Genomic DNA, 14,084 nt, shown 5'->3' on the forward strand with positions numbered 1-14,084 from the left:
GAATATTTTGTGCCAGTCCCTTCTTGCCTGCAAAGTTTCTGTTGAGAAATCAGCTGACAATCTTATGGGAACTCCCTTATAAATTACAAGTTGCCTTTCTCTTGCTGCTTTTAGGATTCTCTCTTTGTCTTTAACCTTTGCCATTTTAATTATAATGTGTCTCTGTGTGGGCTTGTTTGGGTTCATCATGTTTGGGACCCTTTGTGCCCTTCTGTTATAGTTGAGCCTTGATTGCTATTGGCATGTCAGTTTTGGGATTAACCCTCAGGCTGATTGGCTGTGGAGTTTGGCCACATCCACAGCTTACAGACTGCTGTGTGGGGAGCTTACTCCACTGAGTGGGATTCGCCCCAGTGGACTCTGGTGCTTGAGACTGCCCTTTGGGTGTGCCACCTATGGGGCTAACTGGGCTGTGCTCTGCCGTGGTCTGAAGCCAAGTCCTACATATGTTGGTTCTGGAGCCTCTTGAGAGGGGCTCTGGTGCAGGTCCAGGTCACCCATTGCCTGTGACCAGCCGGGGACTACCTGATTTTTTGCTGCCTACACTAAAACTGGAGGCATGTGAACTGAGGATGTCTGCCACCAGTACCAGGCCTGGGATAGCTCCACAAAAAGCCAGGACACCCCGAGTCCAGCTGCCACCTCCCAGCCCCCTTAAAGTTCAGCCACTGACAAAGCCTCGTGTGGCATGCAAGTTCGATGAGGCAGGATTTCAGGGAGTCACTAGAGTAGGAAGTATTGTGGTCAGAAGGTTAATGTGAACTCTGGTTTGGTTCCAGTGCTGAGCCTGGAGCTACTCAGCAAAAGTCTCAGAGCACACCAAGGCCAGTTGTCACCCTCCTGGGGCCATGGACTCTGATAGTTTTTCAAGAAAGAGTGCAGTGTGGGTGGGGCTGGCCACTGGTGGAGAAAGTGCTTCAGGCATTGGGGGAGTTAGACGGGTGGGGTCCCAGCGAGTCAGCAGGGTGGAGCCGCAGAGCTCACCAGACCAATCAGATTCACATTTGGTCGTAAGCATAGGGGGAGGGCTCAACATATTAAAGATGGCGGCTGTCTGCCAGCTGCACAGGAGAAGGACCTCCCACAGGGAAAATGGGACTGTCCTCCAGACCTTCCCTCAAAGCCACACACCTCAGTCTGCTCCTCGTATGCCTCTGATGCCTCCTGAGTCACCATACCTCTGTCAGAGCCCAAGGTGGGTGCCTGTGAGCAAATGAGTCTGTGTGTGGGCCCTTTAAAAGGACGTCTGGGTTTCCGGCAGCCTTTGGTCCCATCCGGAAGGTTAGAATTCCCACTGTTTTTCACAGCCTGATATTGTGAGGGCTCCTCTTCCCAGCACCAGTACTCTGGGCTGGGGTTCTTCTCCAGGGGGATCTTCCTCGTCCAGGCTATCCCTCCCAATTTTCATCTGCCACACGGAGGTTTGGGACAAGCCCGTTTTGCGTCTCTATCCCTCCTACCAGTTTCAACATGGCATCTTCTTTATGTCCTTAATTGTAAAACTTATGTTCATCTAGACTTCAAATGGTTTTCCATGTTGATTGCTTTATAATTTAGCTGTAAGTTTAATGTGTTCACAGAAGCAAGTAGGCAAGCAGGCACAGTGTTTATCTACTCCTCCATCTTGGATCTCCTTCCCTATTCTGTATTTTTGATTTAGCATTAAAACATTGTCTGTTCCTTCTCTAACTCTTAAGAAAATGTATTAGGTTGGTGCAAAAATAAATGCGGTTTTTGCAATTATTTTTAAACTTTTAAACCGCAATTACTTTTGCACCAACCTAATAAGTTGTTACCACAAATAAACCTGAAATGTAGGCAATTTTTATTGTCTTAAAAATAAGGGAGTTATTTCTCATTCACATAATAATCCACTGTGGCTGTTTCTGGTGGGCAAAGACTCTTGTCTATTCAGTGAGCCAGGGAATTCCATCTTGTGGCTCCAGGTTCCTTCCATCTTGTGGCTCTGGCATTTCCCAGAGCCACACGGTCACCTGTATTGAGTTTGTGGAAGGGGAAATAAGCAGAGTTGAGAAGGCATGTCTGCTTCTTCACATCCTTATCCCAGAAGCAACACACATTGCTTCTGTTCTCATTCTCACGCTAGTTTATCACTCATTGTGAAAACTAGTCGTGTGGTCGTATGTAGATACCAAAAAATGTTGCCCCTGGCTGGGTGGCTACTCCTCAGCAACAGCTCTGTACCGTGGAAGGGGATTACAACTTTTTGTGGACTACGAACCAAATCTGTCACAGCTGCACGAGCTTCATAATTACCTTTTAAATGGCTGAAGACTATTCTTTAAGTTGATACATCATACTTTATTTAACAGGTTCTTCATTTTGGACATTTGTAAAGATTGTTTAAAAATTTTCCTTTCTAATGACTACCACTATAGGAAATACTATACATACATACATCTTCCCCCATTTAAAGATTATTTATTTAAGAATAATTCTTAAAAAATGGGAGAGAGAGAAAATTATGAGCAAAATTTACAATAATTTTTCAGATTCCTGAATTTACATACTTATTCCTCAGGATCAGTAACAATTGTATCTATCTGCAGGGTCTTCTACATTGCCTGTTTCATGGTAATACTCAATGAGATGGGTTGAGTGACCAGATAAACTTTAACAAGAGCAGTCTTTAACTTAAAAGGCTAATGCCATTTAGCTTCTTAATGATTTTATAGTATTGATGAGGATCATTTTTCTCAAATGTGTTTTGAACATTATTCAAAATTAGGTGGAACATAATTTATCATGGCTCTGGCTAATAATATGAGTGTAATTATGCCCTGAGTCTTTCCTGTCTTGATAAATGGCACCAGCATTCACCAAGTTTTAAAGATAGAAAGCTGTGCAAAAAATTACCACAAAATTTGGTGGCCTAAAACAATAGCAAATATTTATTGTCTCTTACAGTTTCTGTGGGACAGGAGATGGGTTCTGCCTTGAGGACTCCATGACGTCACAGTCATATATTGGTGTGGGCTTTGTCATATGAAGCCTTGACTGAGGCTGGAGGATGCATTGCAAGCTGGCTTACCTATATGGCTAGCAAGTTGGTGCTGGCTGTTGGTGGGAGGCCTCAGTTCCTTTCCATAAAGGTGCCTACATAGGGCTCCTCGAGTGTCTTCATGATATGGTAACTGGTGTCTTCCCAGAGTGAACAAGAGAGCAAGGCAGAAGTGGCAATGTCATTTATGGTCTCACCTCAGAAATCATACACTATCACTTCTGCCTTATTCTGCTAATCACCTATATCTACCTTATGCATTGTGGGAAGGCACTGCACAGAAGTTTGAGGCCGGAAAACACAGATCACTGGGAGCCATCTTGAAATCTGGCGGCTGTGGCTCCTCTCTTCCATATTTCATTCCACCTACATGTTCTGTTGATTCTCCTTCCAAAAATATATCTCAAATATAATCACTTCTCTTCATTTCTACTGCCTCTCGCCTAATCCAAGTCACTATCCACACTCAGCTCTGCTGTAATAGCCTTCCATCTGATCTTCCTTCTGCTTGTGTCACTCTCTAATGCATTTTTCATATAGCAATCATTCATTCACTTTTTTCCAATTACTTAATGCAACATATATTTATTGTTTACTTACTACATGCTAGGTTTGTTTTAGATTCTTGGAACATAGCAGTTAAAAAACCAAACTCTTTAAAGCTTATATTTGGTGGGGAAATAAATAATATGGAAAAATATTATATTATGTGGAAACATATATAATACAGAAGATTAAAGCAGGGTAAAGGAAAGAGAGGACAATAGGGAAATTAGGGACTTATGGGTACTGTATTATATAGGGCTGTCAAAGGTGCTATCTGTGATTAGTTGATATTGGAACAAAAACCCAAAGTGACAGAAGGGGGCAGGCATATGAATACCTGGGTAAGAGTGCTCTAAGCAGAGGAAAAAATCAAATACAAAAGCCTTGATTATGCTTGATGTGTTTGAGGAACAGCAAACCAGCTAGTGTGGCTGAAGCAGAGGGAGGGCAGGAAGTGGAGAATGGCACGTGGTGGGGGTCATTCAGATCACATAGGGTCTTGTCATCTAGGAGGAAGACTTTGGTTTTATCTTGGGTTGGTGTGGGACAAAAAATGTCATTGGAATGTTTTACTGACATAATATGATTTGCTTTTCAATAAGATCATTTGGACTGCTCAGTCTGTGATCTTTTAAAATGTAAATGATATCAGGTCATTTCCACTGCTCAGAACCCTTCGATGGATTCCCATTGTACTTAGAATAAAATCCAAGCTCACTTAGCTATCATTCCTATTATTGTTATTATTAAAATTGACACACCATTATTCTCCATCATAGAACTGTGGGGACAGAGCCAGGAGAGCAGTTTCCAGGCTCTCGGCCTCACGTGGAAATGTGCTGGCTCGGATAAAAGATGGTCATCAGCTGTGACTAGTTGGCCATCAGCTGTTATTGGTTAGCCATTAGCCTCTGATATAACTTCCATGACTAAGCTAGCAAGCGCGGAGTGTGGATTGTGGTGCAGAGAGGCGGGTTGCAGCTAGCGAGTGAGGTTGGTTGGCAGAGAAGCAGACGGCGGGTTGCGGATCCTGTGTCTCCTGCTCCCTGTATCTCCAACCCAGCCGCCAATGAGACTATAGTGGTATGACTCCCCTATCTGTGGCTCCATGGGTGTTCCTTTTTTGCTTCACCATGCTCTGTGTTCTTATGTGGGGAGCGGGACCAGAGACCCCGCATGACAGAACCCTGCTGATTTCCTTCCTAATATGTATCCAATATAACAATAATAATAATAATAATAATAATAATAAGACTTATTTGTTTATAATCTGCCTTATCCATTCAAAACTATGTACTCTGGGGATATTGTGGTGTGTGGATCTTTCCATACTAAATTATCCCAAGACTGATTTCTTTTTGGAGATCTTTTGTATTTTTTCTATATCTTCCCTCATTGTCACATTTGGTCAGTGACCTACCTCTAGCAATGCTGTCGTTGGTGCCAGTGTCACTTTGCTATTGAGCTGGATGCTAGAGCTTGCCTTGGTTTGTGGGCTACATCAGGATTTCTCAAACTTTAATGAACAAATGTATTATCTGAAAGGAGGGGAGGGATCTTGTTAAGATACTGATCCTTATTCAGTAGGTCTTGGGTGAGCCTTGAGAGTCTGCATTTTCCCCCAGCTCTCAGGTGATGGTTTTTCCCAAGCTCCCAGGCTGGTCCTTTGAGTGGCAAGGGGGTTTATCATCAAACTTGGCTGAACATTGGAATCACCTGTGGAGCCTTAAAAAGTACAAATGCCTGGATCCCCCGCCCAGAGATTCCAATATAATTAGCCTTGGATGCAGTCTGATTATTGGGAATTTTCTAGGCTTCATTAGTGACTCATATGAGGGATATAAAACTGAAAGCAACAAAGGAACAAGACAAACAAATAAACAAAAACTCGTAGACACAGACAACAGTTTAGTGGTTACCAGAGGATGGGGGCTGTTGGTAGGAGAGGGTAAAGGGAGTCAAGTATATGGTGATGGAAAGAGAACTGACTCTGGGTGGTGAACACACAATGCAATATATAGATGTATTATAGAGGTGTATACTGGAAACCTGTATAATTTTCCTAACCAGTACCACACCAAAAAAGTTTTTAAAAATTTATAGCAACATTTGAGAACCACTAGATTGGATGACATTGGGCCCTGTTTTAAAACAAAGCATACCAAGTAGTTCTGTTTTCAAAACTCAGTTTTACAGCTATAGAAAGAGCCTGGCCACACCAGTGGATGGCTTCCAGATCTCTGCCTAGTATGAATGAGTAGTTTCTCCAATGTGCGTAGCACATGCTGTCACTTAGTGGCAGAAATAGAATTCCTGCCTTCAGGAGAGTGGTCATTCCGAGTGCATTTAAAATATGCCCCCTGACAACGAGGCTGTAGTAAGTCAGATCCCCTCCTGTGTGCGCTCATGCTGAGGCAGAGGAAGGGGTGAAGCATAGAATTACTCCATTTCTTTTTTCTTGTAATTTCTAGCACGTTTATGTGCAGTTTCTGAGCCAGTAACAGACTAAGAACTTCTTGTGTGGTTCAAGCTAACCCTTTGGTCATCCAAAGCAGATGTTTCAAACTACTGACAACCAATGAGGCAGTTCCAATTTGTAGGTTAATAATTGACTGCTAGATGTGGGTGTCCCAAATGGTCTTGGAGACATTGGGCAGAGGAGACAATGCCCAAACTCCCCCTGCCCTCCACCTCCTCTAACCTAAAGCCCACTCAGTTCTTTCTGCCGAGTGATTTACTATGTGTTGACAGAGTGTGCGGCACTTTTCCTTTGAAATGTACTTCAATCCCATGTAACTGGATCGATTTTTTCCCCGTCTGGTCTAGATTGGACGACTGATTATTGGACAGAATGGCATCTTGTCAACACCTGCTGTTTCCTGCATTATCAGAAAGATCAAGGCAGCTGGTGGAATCATCCTCACAGCCAGCCATTGTCCTGGAGGGCCAGGGGGAGAGTTTGGAGTGAAGTTTAACGTTGCCAATGGAGGTATGTGGTTCAGAATATGCCTTATTGTCATGATTTCTTTCCTCTTTTTAAAAAAAATCTTACCACGTTGCTCCCCCTGCCCCACTTGCCCCGATGATTGACAAGGAAGGTGGAGAGGAAATGGCTCAGAAAAATCTAGTGAGATGCCTGTATGAGGTTCTCCAGAGAAACAGAACCAATAGGATATAAAGGGAGTTGTTGTAAGGTATTGGCTCACATGATTACGGAGGCTGAGAAGCCCCGAGATCTGCGGTCAGCAAGCTGGAGACTCAGCAGGGCCGATGGAATAGTTCCAACCTGAGTCCAAAGGCCTGAGAAGCAGCAGAGCTGATGGTGTAAATTCCAGTGTGAGTCCGGGGCTGAAGGCAGGAGAGGACCGAAGTGTCAATTGAAAGGCAGTCAGGCAGAGAGAGGGAATTCTCCTTTACTCAGACTTTTTGCACTGTCCAACCCTTCAGTGGCTTTTGGATGAGTCCCACCCACCTTGTGGAGGGCAATCTGCTTTACTTGTCTACTGATTCACATGGTAGGCTCTTCCAGAAACACCCCAAATAATGTTTAATCAAACAGCTGGTCTCTCTGTGGCCCAGTCAAATTGACACATCAAATTAACCATCATGGTACCCAAGGTGACAGGACAAGGAAGTTACGTAATGGGATCTTGAAACCATTTGTCTCTTGGTCCCCTGCACTCCTCAGCACAGTAAAAGAGCTGACTATTGAGGCTTATCTGACATGGAAGAACTCTGGATTTTAAGGTTGGGACATACCCTCAAAGTCATTTAGACCATATTGTCATTTTATCAATGAACAAATCAAAGTCCTGAGAGGCTGTTATTTGCTCAAGGTCACATGGCGGCTCAGGGTCAGACAAATGACTTTTTCGCTTAAGTCCTGGACTCTCTCTGTCCTATAGTGTTGACTTTCTTTCATGGAAATGCTTAGACTTACTTAATTTTTTTCTTTTATTTACAGAAATTTATAGTTTGGGGGTCCCAGTGGGGTGAGATATGTGCATGGGGTGAATTAAAATTTTTTTGAACATATACAAAGGTATGGAGAATAATAAATGGACACCATGTGTCCATTAGAACCCTCCCCCATATTGCCAATCTTTTTTTCCCTTGAAGAATTTTAAGGTAAATTATAGCATGAAGGCATTTCACACTAAATATTTCTGAATGCATTTCTTAAAAAGAAAGACATACCCTTATATAAATAACTACATTATCACACCTAACCAAAATACCACTAATTCTCTAAATATCATCAAAAAATTAATCTATATTCAAAACTTCCCAATTGTCCCCAAAATGTCACAGCTATTTTGTTCAAAACAGGATTTATCTCAGAACCATGCATTGCATTTGGTTGTCAAGTCTCTTAAATCTCTTCTAATCTAGAACACTGAGTCTGAGTGTGTACATGGGTGGGAACTGAATTTTAACCAACACCAGTTACCATTATGAATTATTCCCAGGCAAAATAGCATATCCTGAAGGGAAGGTGCATTATCTTCCCCTCCTGCAGCCATTTTGGACATTATCCAAACAAGGAACTTCATTTATGCCAGGTATTAAAAAAAGACATCTCATGAGGTACCTTGTCTTTGAAGGCATGTTTAGAGAAGCTCTGCTTCACTAAAAAGCACACGTAGGACTATAAGACTATAGCTAGTCTTATAGCAGCTCCTGAATGTTTCAGGAAAAACTATGCAACGTGCAGATATTCTATACTCCAATAACACAGGAAATTGAATGGGCTCAGAAAATAGCAACTTGTAGAGAAATGCAATACATAAGTTACCAAACTAAACAATGGATTTCAAGTAAGCATTTGAAATTAATATCTGACTTTATACCTTGCGAGAGCATCTTAGTCATTTCCATGATATCCTGTGAGCCGTAACAGAAGAAGGTATTATTTAAATACCCATTTTATAGACTAAATTACAGATTATGAAACCCATTCCACCATACCTTGAATAGGGGGAGGGGGGTGAATTTACCTTTTAGCCTTTAACATGTTGAAATTTCTTCCTTTTGCATTTAATTCCTCATGTTTGCATGTCTTAGCATCATTAATAAAACTAACATTCCTGATGGCATAGAGACATTCAGCTGGTTTCTTCCTGTTCTAAGTATAATAAGTTTTACTATGACATCCTTCATCTGAAGTTGCAGGCATTCCTCTCTGTTCTATTGTGTGTCACACAGATACATCTTATGAAATGAGTTAAAAGGCTAAGCGTATAGAATTAGTAGGCACATCCAGGAAAATGGGACACATCTGGAGCTATGTTGCTTTTAAAATACACTTAGAGAACAGGACCATTCTGAGCATGTTTTTAAAAAGGGGAAGATGCTAGAGCACAAATGGAATCAATAATAAAATGCTAATTTTTTTTTTTTTGGATACTTACAATGTGCCAGGCTCCATACTCAGAACTTTACATATATTATCTCATTTAATCCTCACAACAACCTGATGAAGTCACCAAGGAATAAAATGGTTAAAAAAAAATGACCAGTGTCACAGAATTAGTAAGCTGTGGAGCTCATTCAGAACCTAGATTCTAAGAAGGGGGCAGAACTTCTGAGTAAGAAGGCAAAGAGGGAAATAAGCAACTGTGAGGGGTGCAGAATGGAAGTTTTGGGAATTGTTGCCTATACCTGTTCAAAAGAAAGTAAGAAGAAAGGTCGCCTGCTAAGATAAAGAGGCAAGAATGGAAAAGGGACTTGGGATAAATTGAGATATTTTGTAAAAGGTATTCTGGGAAATTTGTTGAGAATTCCTGAGAAGTTGTGAGGACCAGAGTGCAGTTAAACCCTCATTATTAGGGGAAGGCAGTTTGTATAATTTCATGACTGCCTTCAGCAGTGCATGGGAGTCTGGGAATGGCAGCAGTGGGAGCAGATGATGGTGAAATCCCGGGTTTGGGGAATGGCTGGGTGGGCATAGCAGAGCATTGGGAGGGCTGGTAGTTGTTAAAATTGTCTGAACTGACATCACACTACTAGAGTTCCAATTCAGCCTCTGCCAATGAGCAGTGATGTGTCCTTAGTGAAGGTCACCTCTTCCAATTTCAGTTTCCCCATTTGGAAAAAGAGAGTAATAATAATGCTTACTTCATGCATTGTTTTATGAGTGCCAAATTCCATATAAAGTGTGAGATGTGGTATATGTAAGTTTCAATAAATGTTGGCTTGTTGTTATTATGCTAACAAAGGCATAGCTCAAATGATGGAGCATAGGGTCCTGCCTGGGATGAGACCAGTGACACTAGAATGGACTGATGGCCTAGGAGTAACCAAGTATCGACAGGCTTTAGTACAGCAGTGAGGAGCAAATTCAGAAGTACAGAGTAGGGTAGATGGGCTAAGGACACTGATATTTGATATTTTTGAAAGAAGGATTTCAAGAGACTGTAATATGGTATGACTGTACCAGGCATTGCCTAAAATGAAGAAGAAAGCCATTGGAGTGGAAGATGCCAGGGAACTTGGAAGATGTCAAGGAATGCAGAGGCAGTTGATGAGCTCTGAGGTTATCCACGGGGGTAGTTGAGAAGCATCCTAGAAAATTATCTAGTGTGTTAGAACTTGTTTTACTTTTGAAAATCAGTATGCTTTGTCATAAAACTTAGAGACTTTAGAAAACTGATGGAGACAGCCCTAGTGCATAGTGTGGCGCTGGGGGACAGGGAGACGTATTTATGCATTCTCCAATCTGGTAAGCATTAGTTTTGCTAAAAATGCAAAAACTAAATAAGACTATTTACTTTTTTTTGCTTGAAATCCTGCCTTGTAACTTACAATATTTGATTTTTTTGAGTGATCAAGAATTAAACATACACATTACATTAGCCTGAAAAGGAATGCAGTGTCAAAAATTATAAACATAAATATGCAACCAAACCCAAATTGAGTTTTACTGAATCTTCAATATTTACTAAATTGCTGAATAAGCCCTTTAAAAATCTGGAAGAGAATCCCTTTTCTATTAGTAAGGACCTAGAAAGAAGAGAAAGTTTTATGTTTTGCAAAAGGGTCAAAAATGGTGAGTGAAGTTGAGAAGGGCTATGTTTATTTCTTCGTGGTCCTCACTTTTCCTACAGGACAAGAAAATGTCAGTACAATCTACTAGGCTCTTTTCCACCTACTGGAATGGTGCTATTGCTATTCCTTTCCCCCGCCTCTCCCCAGCTTTACTGAGGCGTAATTGATACACAAAAACTTGCACATATATAATGTATGCAATTTAATGTGTTTGGGCACTATTCCTTTTTATATGTTCAATGAGTATTTATTGGGAGGCAGTAACAGTGTTATGCTCTGAAGCAATACTGTCCAATAGAAATAAATTGTGAGTAACATATGTAATTTAAAATTTTCTGGTAGCCACATAAAAAAAGTAAAAAGAAACAGGTAAAATGACTAACTTATTTAACTTAATATATCCAAATTATTGTTATTTTTAAAAATTGTCTTTATTGCAACATTTTACTATAAAATTATTAATGCAATCTGTTATATTTTTCTACTAACTCTTCAAAATTTGGTGTGTGTTGTATAATTACAGCACATCTCAATTTGACAAGTCACATTTCACGTGCTCAATAGCCACGTGTGACTAGTAGCTATTGCATTAGACAATGCAGCTCTAGGGATTGGGGTATAAAGGAAATCAAGAAATAATTTGTGTTCAGTAGAAAGTTAAAATGTAGTTGGTGAGTGAAATTAATACCCAAAGCTAGCTAGCTATCTATCGATCTATCTTACTATCTTTTATGTTTTAGATTTTTCTATCTACTGATTTATTTGATTCCCAAACTTGTCACAACAAATTTAAAGTGGCTCGCATTACGATGTTATATATAATTTTATTATTCAATGTTGCCCCAATGAATTTGATTTAAAAAAATTAAAAGTAATATGTAAAAGTTAAAAAGACAAGACAAGTTAAAGGAGGACAACTATTGATTTTATATTCAATTCATTTAAAGTCTGTTACAAGTTAATTGTCAACCTTACCTTGTGAGCAAATACATCATACAGTTTTAGTTAAACCTCATTTTAAAAACTTGGGAGTCACTAGAGAGAGTGAGTTTGGGGAAAATAATTTACCCTGGTAAACGCACGCACTAAGGCCACCGACCTGGGAGTAGAAATCATATTTGCTTCCTCTAGGTGCACTTGGTAAGCTGCAGTTTAAATCTGGAATCCCTCACTTCTGTCAAATGCATATCCTGTTTGTGTCTCATATCCTGAATAAAGCTGATTACATAACCGGGCCTCCCTGGCAGGTGTGAAACTATTTTTAGGGAAGACGTATCATTGCTTAGAAATGGATTCAAACAAACAAACATGTAGGTTATTAGCCTTCATAGAACAGGTGAGGCTGACCAAATTTCCTCTATAGTAGATATATACAGCATAAGAAATATCAAGGATAATTGAACTGTGAACTGTTGTCCATTGGTTAGAGAACATACAAATTCTTTCTTCTGTTTGGTAGAGGAGGAGGTAACATTTCTCTGATGGAACTTTTACGAAAAAATTACTTTTGGTGGTACATTATTTTCAAATTTTAGGTCCTGCGCCAGATGTTGTCTCAGACAAAATCTATCAGATCAGCAAAACAATTGAGGAATATGCCATATGTCCTGATCTTCGAATTGACCTATCTCGACTAGGAAGACAAGAATTTGACCTGGAGAACAAATTCAAACCATTTAGAGGTAATCGAGACGTTGTATTTTGAAGAACTCCGATTAACTCTGTGGGTGGGGGTGACTGCTATCTGCAGGGGGTGCACACACGAAAGCAATAGAATTACCAATCTTGGGGGTGACACTGGATAAATAAACGCAATCTGAATGTAGTACAGAGGGAAACGAGAGCTGCTAAGATAGTCAGAACTGGCAACTTTTAAAAACCACTTTTCAAACCCTTTATCATTTTTGACATAAGGAAGATTGCGTGGCCGACTCTCTTACAGTGTTCCAAGAATAGGCTGAGAATTGCAGGAACCTGTCGTTGCGTTTCTAGGCAATGAAGGTGAAGATGCCAGGATACTTTAGATAATTAAGAGGAGACGCAGCACAGTGGTGGGGTTGTTAAAATTTCCTATGGAAAGTGGGCATTTCTTTTCCAAGCCAAAACCATGCAGTTCATCTTGCTTCAGTGCACAATTACTGATTGTCTGCTCTATACCAAATGATGTGTTAGGAAGTTTTACCAAGGAATTCAGTAAGTACCAAATGGATTTAGGCAAATGGTTCAAGAATGAGAGAACCAGGATGAAATTGCCAAAAATAGTATCCTATATTGCAGAGGAAATCAAACTTCTGAAGTACTCAGATGATAATCTTTCAGTTTATAGATTAATATTGCATCATGTAACAACATGAATGCCATGTGTGTGCATATCATTTCCCCTCTATTTTCCCCTCTATTTTATCCTATTGTTTTTTTCCTAGAAGACATACAAGGAGCAATAAAATGAACATCTTTTTTTTCACTCCTTTGGTGCCCCTATAAGCTTAAATACAGTTTGTGTTAAGACGGTATCCAAGTAATTTAACTAAGCTAAAAGCATGAAATACCTGGCTCATGGCCACATGGTACTGTAGGGACAGAGAAGAGCTTGAAATGGACTGGCCAGGGGTCACAGTATTGGTCAAACTATTTTTCTTGGAAGATTTTGAGTCAATTGCTTATTTAGCTAGCCAGCAGAAATTAATTCAAAGGTATGTGATACTTACAGGAAGCAATGTAAGCTTGCTTCTATTAATCTAGTTGAAAGCACGCGTGTGTGCATGCACACACACACACACACACACACAAACACAATGATTTGACAGCTCAAAGCAAGGGATATGTTATATTAAGCAAAATGATTAAATATGCTTGCTTACATGTATTTGGAAGGACAGGACAATAAGGTGACTGAGAAAAATCAGGCATTACCATCAGGAAGAAGTTATATTTATTTATTTTTGCTATCTTCACAATTTTATTTAGTCGTTCAAGAGACCCAGATCTTTGGTGAGCTCAGATCCAGACCCATTGCTGCAGCCACTTTGCTAGTTTGATGAATTTTTTAAAATGGTACGGATACCAGGAGGTGGGCAGGGAGAATCCCTGGCTCTCCAAAAGAATTTGCAGACAGTTGTTTGGGATAATTTTCGTGCTGTGTTCTTGAGGTTTTAAATGATGAGCAGGGCTTGAGTGCACTGGAGATAAATCAGTCCTCGGCATTTCACCTTAAAGAGTCAAGAGTGTGAACTACGAGTATGTGATGTGAACTTTCAAATTTCAATGAATTCTATTTGCTTCCTTGCTTTTCACATTTCTGTTTGGTATTATGTGTTATCTGCTATAAATACCAAGTCTATTTAGGCAAGTGGTTCAAGAATTTAACAACCAGAATGAAATTGCCAACAATATTATCTTATACTGTAGAATGAATAAAACTTTTAATGTATTCAAGATATAACCATGTATTTTATAGATTAATTTTTTT

The 14,084-nt window shown here is 40.2% G+C and overlaps 1 protein-coding gene across 1 annotated transcript in view; it reads left to right on the forward strand.

The window, feature by feature from the left end:
* The window catches only part of PGM5 (phosphoglucomutase 5), a 177,080-nt gene that overhangs the window by 19,553 nt on the left and 143,443 nt on the right, over nucleotides 1–14,084 (forward strand). Inside the window, exons 2-3 of the mRNA XM_033123925.1 lie at nucleotides 6,395–6,557; nucleotides 12,151–12,297. Of these exons, the coding sequence (XP_032979816.1) occupies nucleotides 6,395–6,557; nucleotides 12,151–12,297 (310 nt within the window). The remainder of the gene's footprint in view (nucleotides 1–6,394; nucleotides 6,558–12,150; nucleotides 12,298–14,084) is intronic.

Source organism: Rhinolophus ferrumequinum, chromosome 12 (genome assembly GCF_004115265.2).
Source record: "Rhinolophus ferrumequinum isolate MPI-CBG mRhiFer1 chromosome 12, mRhiFer1_v1.p, whole genome shotgun sequence".
NCBI classification, from domain to species: Eukaryota; Metazoa; Chordata; class Mammalia; order Chiroptera; family Rhinolophidae; genus Rhinolophus; species Rhinolophus ferrumequinum.